The 18715-nt window shown below is 44.9% G+C and overlaps 1 protein-coding gene across 1 annotated transcript in view; it reads left to right on the top strand.

The window, feature by feature from the left end:
• map3k2 (mitogen-activated protein kinase kinase kinase 2) overlaps window positions 1–18715 on the top strand; it is a 119789-nt gene that overhangs the window by 70497 nt on the left and 30577 nt on the right. The window contains exons 7-10 of the mRNA XM_072580035.1: window positions 2049–2151; window positions 8861–8991; window positions 13612–13691; window positions 16318–16385. Coding sequence (XP_072436136.1) covers window positions 2049–2151; window positions 8861–8991; window positions 13612–13691; window positions 16318–16385 — 382 coding nt within the window. The remainder of the gene's footprint in view (window positions 1–2048; window positions 2152–8860; window positions 8992–13611; window positions 13692–16317; window positions 16386–18715) is intronic.

The raw sequence follows: 18715 nt of genomic DNA, 5'->3' as shown, positions 1-18715 counted from the left end.
AACTTGCTGTACCATTCACTAAGCTAATAGCTGATCCCATTCTTCCACACTCCCAGCTTTCACCCCTTGCTTATCAAGAACCTGCCTGTCTCTGCTGTGAAAGGATTCAAAGACTTCACTTTGGGGGTCTTCCTCAAAACTGGCATAAGGGAAAAGCACTCGAAACAAAAGGTTGTAGAAGAGGAGTTTAAAGAACTGATGTTTTGAAATAAGTGAGCTGTATTAGCAGTTTAAGAGTCTCAGAAAGAGACATAGAAAAACATAGAATATCGATGTAATTGAGACTCTTTGCAGGAAACAGCCATGATCACTGAACAAGATCTTTCAAATGGTAGCAGGGCAACCATTCACTTAAGTTTGAGTATCTGTAAGCTTGTCATTGAGGATAAAAGGGTTGAATCTTTCAATTTAATATGTAATAAAGTTTTCTGAATTGTTCTTGTAAGTGTAAAATATTTCTTTTTTTGTTTGTAATAAACTTCGTTGTCTTGTTAAAAGTTTATAGATAGCCTCTTGGAAATTTGTTCAGTGACTAACAAATTGCAGAAATAAAATTATGGCCTATCAAGCCAAGTTTCAGTCTGGGGTCTGACATTGCTGCTATTAACATCAACTACAATGATAAGACTGGCCCAGTATTCTCCTGAGTTTACATGAATGAGAGGAGGCCACACCAGGGGCAGTGGATGCAGTAAATGATGTGTGTGGAGGTGCAGGTGAATTTGTGGCGGATGTGGAAGGATCCCTTGGGACCTTGGAGGGAAGTAAGGGGGGAGGTGTGGGCGCAAGTTTTGCATTTCTTGTGGTTGCAGGGGAAGGTGCTGGGAGTGGAGGTTGGGTTGGTAGGGGGTGTGGACCTGATGAGGGAGTTGCGGAGGGAGTGGTCTTTCTGGAACGCTGATGGGGGAGGGGAGGGAAATATATCCTTGGTGGTGGGGTCTGTTTGGAGGTGGCGGAAATGCCGAAGAATGATACGATGTATCTGGAGGTTGGTGGGGTGGTAGGTGATCCTTCCATAGCTGTCACAAATACACCTGCACCTCCACACGCATCATTTACTGCACCCGATGTGGCCTCCTCTATGATGGGGAGACGGGCCGCCTACTTGCGGAACGTTTCAGAGAACACCTCTGGGACACCCGCACCAACCAACCCAACCGCCCCGTGGCGGAACACTTTAACTCCCCTTCCCACTCCACCAAAGGCATGTAGGTCCTTGGCCTCCTCCATCGCCAGACCATGGCAACATGACGCCTGGAGGAAGAGTGCCTCATCTTCCGCCTAGGAACCCTCCAACCACAAGGGAGGAATGCAGATTTCTCCAGCTTCCTCATTTCCCCTCCCCCCACCTTATCTCAGTGCAAACCCTCGGACTCAGCACCGCCTTCTTGACCTGCAATCAATCTTCCCGACCTCTCTGCCCCCACCCCCTCTCCAGCCTATCACCCTCACCTTAACCTCCTTCCACCTATCGCATTCCCAACGTCCCTCCCCCAAGTCCCTCCTCCCTACCTTTTATCTTAGCCTGCTTGGCACACCTTCCTCATCCCTGAAGAAGGGCTTATGCCCGAAACGTCGATTCTCCTGTTCCTTGGATGTTGCCTGACCTGCGCTTTTCCAGCAACACATTTTTCAGCTCTGATCTCCAGCATCTGCAGTCCTCACTTTCTCCTAATGAAGTAATTTCAGTAAACTCTCAGTAAAACTCTGTTTCCCATTTTCACTAACTGGACAGCCTAGTTGGTACTGGGAGGTGGCGTGCAGTCCCAAGTCAGAAGACTTGTGCTCAAGGTGAAACTCCACCCTCCTCCAAAACTCTGAAATGGAAATGTCCCCATTCTTTGTACTGATGTGTAACCTTGTGTGCATCATTGGTCCATCCAAACCTGGATTTGTTTGTTTTGCAAATTGTTGGATCCAGACAGACCACATTGGCAGTGCTACATGTCTGAGTAGCCTGGGATGGCTCTTGGTACGATATACGTCTGTTGATTATTCTTAATGTTTTGATTTGTGTATATTTTTAACTGATTTTCTGTGTTGCCTAGGTAACACACCTCAGCAATGTGGAGGCATTACAAACGCTGGATGATTTGGACAATGGTTCAGTCTTTGTAGGCGCAGAGAGGAAAAACAGGCTGTCATTGATCGGTAAGCTCTGGTTTGTAATTGCAGCACAGGAAGTGATTCAGTCCAGCATAGCTCGACGGCTGCAAAATCTCTGGCCAGAGGCAAATCCCATTCCTCCCCCTTATCTGTTTGCTTTTCTGTTTCCATTTATTTTTTCTATTTAGTTCCAAAATATTTGAACCTATTTATTAATTTTGAGGGGGGTGGGGGTACAATAATGAACCAGGAGTGGTGATCCAGAAATCAGGCTAATACATTGTGGGTGTGACCAGCTCCTCTCCCCTCCCCCCAGCCGCTGATATTTACATGAAAACAAACCAAGTTTATCTTATCTCTCCTTTATTGCTCATCCCCTCTAAACCAGGCAGCATCCTAGTAAACTATTATTGTACCCTCTTCAAAGCCTCCACATCCTTATGGTAGTGTGTGGCGACTGGAACTCAACGCAATATTGCAAAAGTGGCCTAACTAAAGATCCATACAGCTACAACGTGACTTGGTAATTTTTAATACTCTGTGCCTTGAATGAGGAAGGCTTTCTTGACCACTTTATCTGTTTGAGTTGCCACATTCAGGGAACGTTCTGGACCTGTGCACCTAGATCCCTCTGTGTGATAATGCTTCCAAGAGTTCTGCCATTTACTGTATGTTTCTTTCCTGTATTCGACCTTCCAGAATGCATCACCTCACATTTGTCTGCATTAAATTCCATCTAGCATTTCTCTGCCCAATTTTCCAGCCTGTCTGTGTCCTCTTGCTATCCTGGTGCAATCTTAGCTCCAGACCTCTTGATACCCTTGCTGGATATTTCTGATGCCCTACTCTCTGTTTCCCTTTCTGCGCAACAATATCTACATTTCGTACGCTAAGTTCTAAGGTTTGATTTTTAAGTATTTGCTTAGGAAATGCCTGCTTAGTGACACCCAGTTTGGGCTTCACCAGGGAACTCAGCTCCCAACCTCATTACAGCTTTGGTTCAAACATGTACAAAAGAGCTGAATTCCAGAGGGGAGGTGCAATTGACATCAAGGCTGCATTGACCAAGTGTGGCATCAAGGAGCCCTGGCTAAACTGGAGTCAATTAGAATTTGGGACAGTACAACATTTGTTTTATACACTCATGGGATGTGGGTGTCTCTGGCTAAGCCAGTATTTATTGCCCCAAGGGAAGTTAAGAGTCAACCACGTTTCTGTGGGTGTGAAGTCACGTGTCGGCCAGACTAAGTAAGGATGGAAGATTTTCTTCTCTAAAGGACATTAGTGAACGAGATGGGTTTTTCCAACAATCATCAATGGTTTTGTGGTCATCATTAGATCTTTAATTCCAGATTCTTTACTGAATTCAAGTTCCACTGTCTGCTGTGGCAGGATTTGAACCTGAGACCCCAGGACATCAGTTGAGTTAAAAAAGCCAAAGAACTGCAGATTTTGGAAATCGGAAAAAAAAACAGAAATTGTTGGAAAAGCTCAGCAGGTCTGGCAGTGTCTGTGCAGGGAAAGCAGGGTTTACTTTTCTGATTCAGTGGTCCTTCTTCAGTACTGATTGTAGCTCGGCAAAGGTTGGTATATATGTTAGAGAAGGGGTAGGGAGAGGGGATAATGATATTTGGAGATGGAGCCCAGGGAGAGAACAATAGTTGGGCAGACAAAGGTATGAGTAAAGGTCAGCCTGGGAGAATGAATAGTTGATAATGGGGGACTGTTATTAGATGACAATGACTCATTTTTGGGGTATGAGTCATAGAGTCCTAGAGATGTACAGCATGGAAACAGACCTTTTGGTCCAATCCGTCCATGCCGACCAGATATCCCAACCCAATGTAGTCCCACCTACCAGCACCTGGCCCATATCCCTCCAAACCCTTCCTATTCATATATCCATCCAAATGCCTCTTAAATGTTGCAATTGTACCAGCCTCCACCACTTCCTCTGGCAGCTCATTCCATACATGTACCACCCTCTGCATCCATGTGATAACAAGGCATAGTACGAAGGGGGTTTGGGGTGAAGACATGGGAGAATGTGCTCGGGCCCTAAAATTATTGAACTCAATATTGAGTCCAGAAGGTTGCAGGGTTCTCAAGTGGAAAATAAGGTGTGGTTCTTCCAGCTTGCCCTGAGCTTCGCTGGAGCACTGCAGCAAACCCCACACAGTGATGTTGGTCAGGGAACAGGGTAGTGTCAGAGAGTCCTACAGCACAGAGACATGCCCATTGGCCAAAACTGGTCCACGTTGATCAAAATGTCCATCCACGTTAACCCCATTTCCCTGCACTTGCCCCATATCCTTCTAATCTTTTCCTATCCATGTATTGTCCAAATGCCTTTTAAATGTTGTTAATGTACCGCCTCAATGACTTCCGCTGGCAGCTCATCCCATATGCGTACTACCCTCTGTGTAAAAAATGTTACACCTCGGGTTCTCTTTTATTCTTTCCCCTCTACCCTTAACCTGATGCCCTCTAGTCCTCAATTCCCCAACCCTGGGAAAAAGACTGAGTGCATTCACCCTATCTATGCCTCTCATGATCTTATACATCTCTGTAAGGTCCCCCCTCCGTCTCCTACCTAAAGAAAAAGGTGCTAGCTTATCCAGCCTCGCCCTGTAACTCAGACCGTTGGGTCCAGGCAACATCCTTGTAAATTTATTTTGCACTCTTTCTAGTTTATCTTTCTAAAAGATAGACATCCTTCCTAAAACAAGGTGACCAAAACTGATCACAATACTCCAAGCGTGGCCTCACTAACGTCCTATATAACTGTAACGTACCTACCCAACCTCTATACTCAGTGCCACGACTGATGAAGGCCAGTGTGCCAAAAGCTGCCTTCATTGCCCTATCTCCCTGTGACTCCACTTTCAGAAAACCATGCACCTGAACCCCAAGGTCCCTCTGTTCCACTATACTCCTTAAGGCCCTGCCATTCACCATGAAACTCCTGCTTTGATTTGACTTTCCAAAATGCAAGACCTCACACAAATCTATATTAAACTCCATTTGCCATTTCTCAGTCCACTTGCCCAGCTGATTAAGGTCCTGCTGCAATTTCTGAGGAAGGCCTCTGTCCCTGTTACTGCCTATTTTAGTGTCATCAGTAACCTTACTAATAATGTCTTGTACATTCTTATCCAAATCATTGATAAAGGTAACAAACAGTAATGCGCCCAGTACTGACCCCCCCCCATGGACACTCCATTAGTCCCAGGCCTCCATTCTAACAAGCATCTTTCCATTATTACCCTCTGCTTCTTATCATCAAGCCAATTGTGTGTCCAATTTGCCAGCTCCTCCTGGATTCCATGTTATCTAATCTTCCAGAGCAGGCTACCATGTGGAACCTTATAGAAGGCCTTACTGAAATCCATATAGACTACATCTGCTGCAGTGCCCTCATTGACCTTTCTGGTCACTTCATCAAAGAACTCTAACAAATCTGTGAGGCATGATCTCCCAAAGCCATGCTGACTACTCATAATCAAACCCTGTCTTTCGAAATGCATGTATATCTTATCTCAGAATTTTCTCAAGTAACTTACCTATCACAGATGTCAAGCTTACTGGTCTATAATTCCCAGGCTTTTCTTTGCAGCCCTTCTTGGATAATGGCGCAACCTTCGCTACCCTCCAGTCTTCGGAACCCACGAGTGGCTAATGATGCAAAAATATCAACCAGGGCCCCTGCAATCTTTTCTGTAGCGTCTTGCAGTGTTCTTGGATAGATGTGGTCAGGAATAAGAAATTTATCCATCTTCATACATCCTACTACATCCAACACCACCGCTACTGTAATATGGACTGTCTCCAAGATATCACCACTAACTTGCCCAAGTTGCCAAGTTTTCATGTCTTTCTCCATGGTAAACAGAGGAGAAATGTTCATTGAGGACCTCGCCTATCTCCTGCGGTTCGACACATACATGTCCACTTTAGTCCTTGAGGGGCCCTATTCTCTCTCTCGTTATTCGTTTTCTTCAATGTACTCTAAGTACCTCTTTGGATTCACCCTAATCCTCTCAGCCAAGGCTATCTTGTGCCCCCTTTTTGCTCTCCTGCTTTTCTTCAGTAAGCTGCTGTATACCTCCAGGGATTCCCTTGATCCCAGCTGCCTGCATCTCAGTCACACCTTTTTTTCTAGATTAGATTCCGTACAGTGTGGAAACAGGCTCTTGAGCCCAACCAATCCACACCAAACCTCCGAAGAAGAACCCACACTGACCCATTTACCCCTGACTAATGCAGCTAACCCTTTGGGCAATTTAGCAGGGCCAACTCACCTGACCTGCATATGTTTGGACTGTGGGAGGAAACCCACGCAGACACAGGTGGAATGTGCAAACTCCACACACAGGCTGGAATCGAACCCAGGTCCTTGGCCCACTGAGCCACTGTGCTGCCTTTTCTGGTCAAAACCTCAATATCTCGACATCTCTTGTGTGTTGAAGTGGCAGGCTTCCAGAAGCTCAGGGTCATTTTTGCAGATAGAATGCAGGTATTCTGCAAAGCACAGTCATGTTTTGTCTGCCCAGTGTAGAACAGACCACATTGTGAGCCGCGAATACGGTAGGCTAGATTGAGTGATGTGCAGGTAAATTGCTGCTTCACCTGAAAGACGTGCCTGGAGCGTTAGATAGTGAGGAGGGAGGCAGTAAACCGGAGACGTTAAACCTCCTGTGATTAAAAATAAAATTAGTTGTGACTGTTGTGAACAGAATGGCCTGGTGTTCCACAGTGGTGTTGTGGTCCAGGGGGTGATGGGAGGGTGTATCTGAGAGCTGGTGCTCAACCGCTGCAATGTTGAGGTCAGTCTGCCAGACAACAATAACACCGCACTTGTCATCCAGCTTGGTTTTGATTTTATTATTGTCACATGTAGCAAGATACTGTAAAAAGTGTTGTTTTGCATACGATCCAGGCACATCATACATAAGTACATCAGGCTAATAGGACAGAATTTAGTGTTATGGTTACAAAGTAGGTAATTCTAACAGGTTTGAAATTGAGATCTGCAAGAATAGAATGAACATCATAGATGTATGGAGGCAATCTGCTGCAGATAGCATGCAAACAGTCACCACCCTGTGGTGTCATCTTGCCAGGGGATTATAAAGTCAGAGTTGGATCTGAGAGTACAGAGTGCAATCATTTCAGGGGGAAATACTTTGCAATGGGTGGGGGAATGGAATTAGCTGAGTCTCTGGGTTAATAGTCGAGTTGTAAAACCTCTAGGCCATTGCTACCCCATGTACATGGCACATAGGAAGATGGTTGTGGTTGTCGGAGGTCAGTCAGCTCAGCTGAAAGACATGACTGCAGGAGTTCCTCAGGGTAGTGTCCTTAGCCTAACCATCTTCATCTGCTTCATCAGTGACCTTCCCTCCATCAGAAGTGGGATATTTCCGGAGAACTGCATGATGTTCAGCAACATTTGCAAATCTGTAGATCCTGACACAGCCCATGTCCAAATACAGAAATAGCTGGACATATCCAAGCTTGGGATGAAAAGCAGAAAGTAATGTTCATGCCACACAAAAGCCAGATGCAATAAAAGAGAATCTACCATAGCTCATTCACATTCAATGGCATAGCCATTGCTGAATCCCTCATTATCAACATCCTGGGGGTTATTAACCAGAAATTAAGTGGGTTTGCCTTGTAAATTCAGTGTCTACAAGAGCAGGTCATAGGCGAGTAATACTGCAGTGACTAGCTCACCTCTTGACTCTCCAAAGCCTGTCCTCCATTTACAAGACACAAGTCAGGGGTGTAATGGAATACTCCCCGTTTGCCTGGGTGGGTGCAGTTCCAACAACACTCTGGAAGCTTGACCCCATCCAGTACAAAGCAGCTGCTTGATTGGCACCACATCACAATGATTCACTCTCTCCGCACTACCAGTGCTCAGTAGTAGCAGTGTGTGCCATCTACAAAATGTATTGCTGAAATTTTGCAAGGCTCCTTTGAAAGCGCTTTCTAAAATCATGACGAAGGCAGCAGATGCATGGGAACACTACCCCTCCAAGCTACTCACCACCCTGACTTGGAAATAAATCGCTGTTCCTTCAGTATAGCTGGGTCAAAATCCTGGAATTCCCTCCCTAAGGGCATTGTGTCTCTATCTGCACCAAATGAACCACAGCGGTTCAAGAAGGCTGCCCACCACCAAATTCTCAAAGGCATTTTAAGGCGGGCAATAAATGCTGAACCTTCCACTGATGTCCATATCCCATGAATGAATAACCTCTTCCCCACAATTAAGGTAAATTCAACTTCTGAGAAAGACTGTGTTTCCATCCAGAATCAAAAACATTGTCCAGATCAAAGGTTTTCTATTAGATTGTCAGCATCTCCCCACCATACCCTCTATTAATCTTGGAGTTAATGGGATCCTGATGTGTAAAGATTTAGTAGACCCTGTTTCAGTCCCAAAACTAACCCTCATGAGGTTAGTTATTGTTTAATTTGGAAAGTATGCAGTCATTCTTTCTCTATGGCTCATCTTCCACAAACAGGTCAGAATTCCTATTGTTTTGTAGGCAAGGAAAGATAATCTTATGGAAGTGCAGTCTTTGTAGTAAATCTCTGTCCCCGTCAGGTTTTCAGCACCTCTCTTTGAGACCGATCCTTCCTTTGTCATTGATTTTGATGTTTCACACTTATGGTGGAAAACTGGGGATGGTCAGGGTCATGCTTTGTTTTGTGAGGTTGGTTAACTGTGCATTTTGTTCAGTTTCCCAGACATCTGATCGGAGCTCACCTCCACCTGGGTACATTCCAGATGGGCAGCAGCAGGTGGCACGAAACGGATCCTACACTAGCATCAACAGTGAGGGTGAATTCATTCCCGAAAGCATGGACCAAGTAAGGATCCCTCTATCTGTGTGCTTTATCTAATACTCGCAATATGCCAGCTCACTGTCTGTGATACGGGAGGACCTCTCTGTAAATGTACATTTGCAATTCCTCGGGTGAAGGGGATTCAGCCTGATAAGAGACTGCTTAAATTCGGATGGAATGTGATGCAAATTGAGGGAGAATCCAACTGCAACTGTTATCTGGTTTGTTGCCTGTGCCACATGCTAGCGAAGCGAGGAATAAGGAGAGAGAGGAGTTGAACATGTGGCTACAGGGATGGTGCAGGAGGGAGGGTTTTGGATTCCTGGATAATTGGGGCTCTTTCAAGGGTAGGTGAGACCACTAAAACAGGATGGTCTTCACCTGAACCAGTGGGGGACCAGAATCCTCGGGGGGTGGGGGGTGGGGAGGAGAAAGGAGAGTGTGCTAATGCTCTTCAGGTGGGTTTCAAATAATTCAGCATGGGGATGGGAACCGAAATTGTAGTTCAAGTATATGGGAGGATGAAAGTAGTGAAGTCAGAACTAAGATTTCAAAATCACAAGTAAGCACTGGCAGGCAAGGCGTTGGTTCGAAGTGTGTGTACTTCAATGCTCGGAGCATCTGGAATAAGCTGGGTGACCTTGCAGGATGGGTTGGTACCTGGTATTTCGATGTTGTGGCCATTTCAGAGATATGGGTACACCAGGGATAGTTAATGCAGGTTCTGGGTATCAGTGAGAAGAGAGAAAATGGTAAAAGAGGGAGTGGTGTGGCACTGTTCTTGGTCAAGGACAGGATTACGGTTGCAGAAAGGACGTTTGAGGACTGGTCTAGAGGTAGTATGGGCTGAGGTTAGAAACAGGAAAGGAGAGGTTACCCTGTTGGGAGTTTTCTATAGGCCTCCAAATTGTTCCAGCAATGTCGAGGAAAGGATAGCAAAGATGCTTCTCGATAGGAGCGAGAGTAACAGGGTAGTTGTAATGGAAGACTTTAATTTTCTGAATATTGACTGGCAATACTATAGTTCAAGTACTTTAAATGGGTAAGTTTTTGTCCAATGTGTGCAGGAAGGTTTCCTGACACAGTACGTAGACAAGCCAACAAGGGGCAAGGCCACATTAGATTAGGTACTGGGTAATGAACCCAGCCAGGTGTTAGGTTTGGAGGTAGATGAGTACATTGGTGATAGTGACCACAGTTTGGTTATGTTTACTTTAGCGATGGAACGGGGTAGGTGTATACTGCCAGTAAGAGTTATAGCTGGGGGAAAGGCAATTACAATGCAATTAGGCAAGATTTATGATGCATAGGATGGGGAAGGAAACTGCAGAGGATGGGCACAATTGAAATGTAGAGCTTATTCAAGCACCAGCTACTGTGCACCCTTGTTAAGTATGTACCTGTCAGGCAGGGAAGAAGTTGTCGAGTGTGGGAGATGTGGTTTACTTAAGGAAGTTGAATCTCTTGTCAAGATGAAGAAGATGGCTTATGTTAGGATGAGATGCAGAGGCTGTTAGGGTGCTTGAAAGTTACAAGTTAGCTAGGAAAGACCTAAAGAGAGAGGTAAGAAGAGCCAGGAGGGGACATGATAGGTCTTTGGCGGATAGGATCAAGGAAAACCCTAAGGCTTTCTCTAGCAATATCAGGAATAAAAGAATGACTAGAGTAAGACTCAGGCCAATCAAGGATAGTAGTAGGAAGTTGTGCATGCAGTCAGAGTAGATGGGGCGGGTGCTAAATGAATACTTTTAATCAGTATTCACACTGGAAAAAGACAATGTGGTTGAGGAGAATACTGAGATACAAGCTACTAGACTAGACAGGATTGAGGTGCATCAGGAGGAGGTGTTAGCAATTCTGGGAAGTTTAAAAATAGGTAAGTCCCCTGGGCTGGATGGGAATTATCCGAGGATTCTCTCGGAAGCCAGGGAGGAGATTGCCGACCCTTTGGCTTTGATCTTTATGCCATCATTGTCTACAGGCATAATGTCAGAAGACTGGAGGATAGCAAATGTTGTTCCCTTGTTTAGGAAGGGGAGTAGAGACAACCCTGGAAATTATAGACCTTGTGAGCCTTACTTCGGTTGTGGTAAAGTGTTGGAAACGGTTATAAGAGATTGGATTTATAATCATCTAGAGATGAATAAGTTGATTAGGGATAGTCAACATGGTTTTGTGAAGGAGGTAAAAACAATGACTGCAGATGCTAGAAACCAGATTCTGGATTAGTGGTGCTGGAAGAGCACAGCAGTTCAGGCAGCATCCAAGGAGCTTTGAAATCAACGTTTCAGGCAAAAGCCCTTCATTTGTGAAGGATAGGTCTTGCCTCACAAACCTTATTGAGTTCTTTGAGACGGTGACCAAAAGGTGGATGAGGGTAAAGCGGATGATGTGGTGTATATGGATTTCAGTAAGGCATTTGATAAGGTTCCCCACGGTAGGCTATTGTAGAGAATATAGAGGCATGGGATTGAGGGTGATTTTGCAGTTTTGATCAGAAATTGGCTAGCTGAAAGAAGATAGAGGGTGGTAGTTGAAGTGAAATATTCATTCCAGAGTTCAGTTACTAATGGGGTACTGCAAGGTTCTGTTTTGCCTGCACTGTTGTTTGTCATTTATTGAAACAACCTGGATGAGGGTGTAGAAGGATGGGTCGGTAAATTTGCGGATGATACTAATGTCAGTAGAGTTGTGGATCGTGGCAAAGGATGTTTGTAGGTTACAGAGGGACATAGATAAGCTGCAGAGCAGGGCTAAGAGGTGGCAAATGGAGTTTAATGCAGAAAAGTATGAGGTGATTCACTTTGGAAGGAGCAACAGGAATGCAGAGTACTGGGCTAATGGTATGATTCTTGGTAGTGCAAATGAGCAGAGAGACTTCAGTGTCCAGGTGCACAGATCCTTGAAAGTTGCCACCCAGGTTGATAGGGTTGTTAAGAAGGCATACGGTGTGTTAGCTGTTATTGGTAGAGGGTCTGAGTTTCAGAACCATGAGGTCATGCTTCAGCTGTACAAAACTCTGGTGTGGCCGCACCATTCAGAGGAGATTTACTGGGATGTTGCCTGGTATGGAGGGAAAGGTTGAAGGACTTGGGGGTGTTTTCATTAGAGAGAAGAATGTTGAGAGGCGACTTAATTGAGACATATAAGATAATCAGAGCGTTAGTTAGGCTGGACAGTGAGAGCCTTTTTCCTCAGATGGTGATGGCTAGCACGAGGGGACATAGCTTTAAGTTGAGGGGTGATAGATATAGTCTCTAGATTAGTGGTGTTGGAAGAGCACAGCAGTTCAGGCAGCATCCAAGGAGCTTTGAAATTGACGTTTCAGGCAAAAGCCCTTCGATTTCGAAGCTCCTTGGATGCTGCCTGAACTGCTGTGCTCTTCCAGCACCACTAATCCAGAATCTGGTTTCCAGCATCTGCAGTCATTGTTTTTACCTGGGTGATAGATATAGGACAGATGTCAGAGATAGTTTCTTTGCTCAGAGAGTAGGAGGGGCAGGAACCGCACTGCCTGCAACTGTGGTAGATTTGCCAACTTTAAGGACATTTAAATGGTCATTGGAGAAACATATGGTTGAAATTGGAATAGTGTAGGTTAGATTGGCTTCAGATTGGTTCCACAGGTCAGCGCAACATCGAGAGCCAAAGGGCCTGTACTGCGCTGGAATGTTCAATGTTCTACAATCCTTTCACCTCAGTCTATGGCGGCACCTACCCTCCAGACCACACCAGACTTCAAAACTTGAGGCCTTGCCTCTGGCCGGGGCCCCGCCTCCCCCCGCCGGTCTCTGGCCGGGGCCCCGCCTCCCCCCGCCGGTCTCTGGCCGGGGCCCCGCCTCCCCCCGCCGGTCTCTGGCCGGGGCCCCGCCTCCCCCCGCCGGTCTCTGGCCGGGGCCCCGCCTCCCCCCGCCGGTCTCTGGCCGGGGCCCCGCCTCCCCCCGCCGGTCTCTGGCCGGGGCCCCGCCTCCCCCCGCCGGTCTCTGGCCGGGGCCCCGCCTCCCCCCGCCGGTCTCTGGCCGGGGCCCCGCCTCCTCCATTTCCCCTCTGCGTAAGTCTTAAAAGTTTTGATAAAAAAATACAAACAAGGAATAAGTAAACAGTCGGAGTGCACAAACTCCAGCTGCTTGTTGGCTCGAGTTAAAACTAAGAAAATGGGAATAGGTATAGAATCTTAAAATTCAACCTAAGCTTGGTTAGAAGTAAACCCAGATGAAACTGTTTCATGCACGGCATTGAGAGAGTATTAGGATTCCAAGAACCTGGAACAATTTTCATTGCATAGTGAGGATATTCCAGGATATGGTGAAGGTTGGATAATTAAAATTAGAATGATAAAACTGCCACAGAGGAGAAAGTGATGTCACCAGTTCAACTAGCTGAATTCTGTCTCTAAGATCCTTGATGTTTCTGGATGTGAAGAAGCTATTCGTATATGCGCATTAGTTTGAGATTTGGGCTTCCTGGTATACTTGTCCATCGACTACCAACAGGTTTCTGTATTCTTGAACAATAATGCTCTACATTGCAAACTAATTTCTTTCCTGCCACACACATTTCTTACCTTTCTAGTATTCTCATTTCAGTTGTTGAATTTGTTCAAGCAAATATATCTTGTTTGACTTGTAATTATTTGTTTGACAGATGTTGGACCCGCTGTCGATGAGCAGCCCTGAGAACTCGGCATCAGGGAGTTGTCCGTCTCTGGACAGTCCTTTAGACAGGTAACGTCTTCCTACCTCTCACTAAATCCTGATCACCTATATCGCCCCTGCATTAGCCACACTGCCTCACGTTTGAAATTTTCTTCTTGATGTTCAGATCCCTCATAGTCTGTCTGTCATCTCCTCCAGCCCAACACCTCTTGAGATTCTGTGCTGCTCCAATTTTGGCCTCAAGTGCATCACTAATTTTAATCACTCCGCCATTAACAGCCATGCCCTCAGCTGTCTGGATCCTCAACCTTCCTATCTCCCTCTTCCCTTTTTAACTTTGTCAAACCCAGGCCAACACCGGCACCTCCACATCATGGTTCCCCTTTTAGGACCTTCCTTGAAACCTATCATTTTGACCAACCTTACGGTTGCCTGTTCTGACATCTTATTATGTGGCTCAGGGTAAAACTGCATTTGATAAACACTCGTATAAAGTAGCTTGGAAAATTGGAAAATGTTAAAGGTGCTGTACAAATGTAGTTATTGCAATGACGTTGACTTCATCCTGACAAAGTTGCAACTTCACATCATATTTTACACAGCCTTACATGCCTGTTGGCAAAATAACCAATTACTTTATTAGTCAGACTGTTGGACGCGTGCTGGATGGAGAGATAGAACAGAACAGGTTTATTTTTGAATGCCTGTCAGAAATACGTACAAGCTTTTGAATTAGGAGCAGAAATAAACCATTCAGTCCACAATTTTGCTCTTATATTCAGTAAGGTCCTGGCTGATCTGACTGCTCCGTGTTCCCAATGTACGAGTGGTCGGTTACGTTTTATGCGGAAGTATGAGCACACAGAGAAAAACAAAATTGACTTGCAATAACATGGTGCCTTTTACAATCTGTCTCTGACATCCCAATGCACTTTTCAAATGAATCGAGCTGGCTGTAGTAGTTACTGTTGTAATGTAGGAAACACAACAACAAATTTGTGCTTGGTAATTTCCTAGAAGCAGCAATGATCTAATGGCCAGACAGTCTTTCTTGAATGATGTTGGTTGATGGATAAATGTTGGCCCATGATACCAAAGAGACCTTAACTGTTCTTCTTCAAAGTAGTGTCATGGCATGTGTTTCATCCAACCGAGAGTGCAGAGTTCTTTGGTTTAACATCTCATCTAAAGATTTCCAGCCCTGTCAGTGCAGCCCTCCCTCACATGGAGTTCCAGCCCTGATACTGTGGTTGTGTCTCATAGGGGGGCACGTATGCAAGTGCTACCGTTGAGTCAAGCCAGAATATCAATTACCAACTTAATGTGACTTTCAGTATGCTAAGTGAACTGTTCCCCTGTTTGTGATAATCTCCAGTGGTACAACTGGAGTAAAGGGAGCAGAAGGTAGGAAAATGGAAACTTAGCAGAGAAAGCGCCTTCGCCATGATGAGTTTGTTCATAATTGTGAGGCTGCAAGGGTTCCCCTACTGGAAATCTGGGTTCATTGTTGAGGGTTCCTCAAAGGGAAATGGCATTTTCATTTTGTGATTTAACTCCTCTTTACTCCTGATTTCCTTGAGTGGAAGTTATGCTGGAGGCATTCAACCTTCACTTTGCTCACCAATTAAGTGGTTTAATCCCAGTTTAGGTGCTGATCGGCCTGTGCAGGGGCTAAGCATAGATAACAGCAGATACCAGTTGTTGTGATAGTGGGCCATGAATTCTTTGATTGGGTCTTTAGCCTATGATGCGTTATCTGATCATCATTGTCATTATAGTTGGAATGCTGTGAAGTGTTGCTGGATTGAAGAGAAGAAAGATAAGTTAATATTTCTGCTACTGAAACAGTGTTTGTGGGAAATGCAAGATGGGTCACTGGGACTTGGATGTGTAATGCAAGCTTACAGACTGTCAACTTGGATTAACGTATGGAGATTAGACACTTGGCCCATGCAGTAAAGCCTTCATGTCAGGGTCTTGTCCCAAGAAGGAAATGAAGTTTTAGAGAGTGGAGTGCAGAAAATTGGGAGGGATAAACACACAAAGGAATGTGGAACTCCAGTTACTTTGAGTTGCAGGAGGAATTGGAATTGTCTGTGAGCAGAGAGGATTAAGATAAGATATGACAGGCATATTCAAAATTATAAGGGGTTTTGGTCAAGTATATAAGGCGCAACTGTTTACACTGGCCGGCGTTGGTATAACCAGATTTAAGACAATTAGCCTGGGAACCAGAGGTCAGTTGAGGTTCATGCACTTAGTTGTGATCTGGGATACACTGTATGAAAGGAAACTGTCAAAAGTAAATTGGATTGAAAATAGTTTTTAAAAAAAGGGAAGGAAAGCTTTGCAGGGCTGTGGGAAAGAAGAGAAAAAATAGGATGACTTCTAAAGAGTTGGGAGAGAGCTGATGGCCTCCTCCTGTGCTGTAACATTCAATGGCAGTAGTGTGACCCAACACAGTCTGTGGGTATAGGAGATAATGAAACCTTGCTTTTACCAAGTGGTGTAAGGCTGTCTCTATTGCATTATTTTGAGTTGTCCTTTAAGACGAATGGGCAAGGATGCCAAGAGTATAATGAAACATTCATCTTAAAGAAGTTCTGATATTTAACTGTGTGATATTTTGAGTGATATAAAATCCACATTTTACTCAGTGGACATCATGGACCTAACACTTTGCTTTACTTTGCAGTGATAGTTATCCCAAATCCTGGATGCCCAGGGCGCAGAGCTATCCAGATAATCATCAGGATTATTCAGGTGAGCTTTGAGACTTCAGCTGCCTGGGTCAGAAGCCCTGGTATTTTCTCTGTACACCTCTCTCAGCCTCTCGTGCCATTCAGTGAAGTCATTCAATAATCTAATTACTGTACTTTCATGTCTATTCCTGATAACTTTTCACCCCTCTGCCTTAACAATAGTAAAGCACTTTGTTTCTGTCAATTTTTGAGGAAGAGAGTTTCCAAAGTTCATACCCTGCATCAGGAAAGACTTTTTGCCTCATCTCTGTCTTAACTGAGTGACACCGTCTGTTTGAACAGTGACACATTTATCCAAATCTTGTTTTAGGTAGCTTGGTGTCTACTTTTGCTTTTTTAATGGTCCTGTGAATCAATTCTCTCAGGATATTTTTAATTTGTTTTTTATGGGATACGGCTGTCACTGGTAAGTCCAGCAGCTGTTTTTTATACTTGATGACCCTTGAAACATGTGACTTGCTGGACCATTTCGGAGGGTAGCCAAGAGGCAACACATTGCTGTGGGTCTGGAGTCACATGTAGGCCAGAGCAGATATGGACAGCGAATTTTCCCTCCCTACAGTACACCTGTGAATCAGATGGATTTTTACAGCAGTCAAAGGTAGCTTCATAATCACAGTCACTGAGATGAACAGTCAACTCCAGACTTTATGAATTGAATTTCATTTCTACCAATTGCTGTGTCTCCAGTGCATTAACTGGAGCCCCTGGATTGCCAGTCCTGTTGTATTATCACTATGTTACTGTTGGTCTCGATTAAAATGCTAAATATGCATTCTTTGGTTCATGTATATGTAAGATTGTTTTTAGATCCCTCATTCTTTTAAATTCTAATGAATATAATCCCTGTCCACTCAATCTCTCCTGATAAGCCAACTGCCTCAACTCTGGAATCAACCTGGTGAACCTCCTCTGCACCCCCTTCCAGTGCCAGTCCATCCTTTCTCAAGTAAGGAGACCAGAACTGCACACAGTCCTCCAGGTGTGGCCTCACCAGAACTCTGTACAGCAATGTTGGGACAGTTGGAGATTCACTCAAGTTGGGAAGAATGCAGCAATATCTCATGAAAACCTATTAAAATTCTAACCGAACTAGTCAGGGTAAAGGCAGGAAGGAGGTTCTCGATGATTGAGGAGTCTGGAGCCAAGGGTCACACTCTAAGAATCGGAGTCGATCATTTTGGACTGAGATATGGGGAAATGTCTTCACCCCAGGGTGTGGGGTGCCTATGGAATTCTCTACCACGGAGAGTGGTTGAGGCCAAAGCATTGAATGTTTTCAAGTAGGTGTTAGATGTAGTTTTAAGGATTACATCAGCCATGATCATATTGAATGGCTGAGTAGATTTGAAGGACTTTTTTTCTTGTTTTGACTAAGCATGGCATCGTGGAACCCAAGCAAAACTGCAGTTAGTGGGATTTGGGTGGAAAACTTTCACTGGGTGGAGTCTTATCTCACACAACAGGAGATACTCTCATTCTTAATGGTCAGCCATTTCAGGTCCAGTACATCTCTGTAGGAGTCCTCAGGGTAGTGTCCTAGGCCCAACTACATTCAGTTGCTGCTTCAATGACTTCCCCTGCATCATAAGGTCAGAAATGAGGATGTTCCCTGATGATTGCACAATGTTCAGTATCTTTTCCAATTCCTCAGCTACTGAAGCACTCTGTCTGTAAGCAGAAAGCCCTGGTCAAGATCCGGGCCAGTAAGTAACAAGTTTCATTTACATTACACAGGTACCTGGCAATGATCATTTCCAACAAGAGAAAATAAAACCGTCTTCCTCCTGACATTCAATAGTATTAGTATTGCTGAATCTCCCATTGTTAGTATTTTGAGGTTGCCATAGATCAGAAACTAAACTGGACCAGCCATATAAATACAATGGCTACAGGTCAGAGACTGGGAATTATGCAAGCAACTCCTCTCCCAAAGTCAGTTCACCATCTACAAATCAGGATTGTGATGGAATATGTGCCACTTGCCTGGGTGGGCTGCTCCATCAACACTCAAGTTTGACACCATCCAGGACAAAGCATCCCATTAGATTGGCTCCCATCTAACACCTTCAGCACTCACTCTGTCCAACACTGATGCAGTGTCGGCAAAGTGTAGCATCTACAAGATGCACTGTGGCAACACCACAAGTCTCCTCAGACAGCACCTTCCAAACTCTCAAGCACTTCCATCAGAAGGATAAGGGCAGCAAGTACATGGGAACACCACCCCCTGCAAGTTCCCATCCAAGCCCCTCACCATTCTGACTTGGAAATACAGGGCGACCTTGATTATCTGAACAACACAGGTGGGGAGTATTTTGTTCTGATACA

This window comes from Chiloscyllium punctatum, chromosome 10 (assembly GCF_047496795.1).
Source record: "Chiloscyllium punctatum isolate Juve2018m chromosome 10, sChiPun1.3, whole genome shotgun sequence".
Taxonomy (NCBI): domain Eukaryota; kingdom Metazoa; phylum Chordata; class Chondrichthyes; order Orectolobiformes; family Hemiscylliidae; genus Chiloscyllium; species Chiloscyllium punctatum.
Note: the sequence above shows the minus strand (reverse complement) of the source record. Positions and strands in the feature narration are given on the sequence as shown.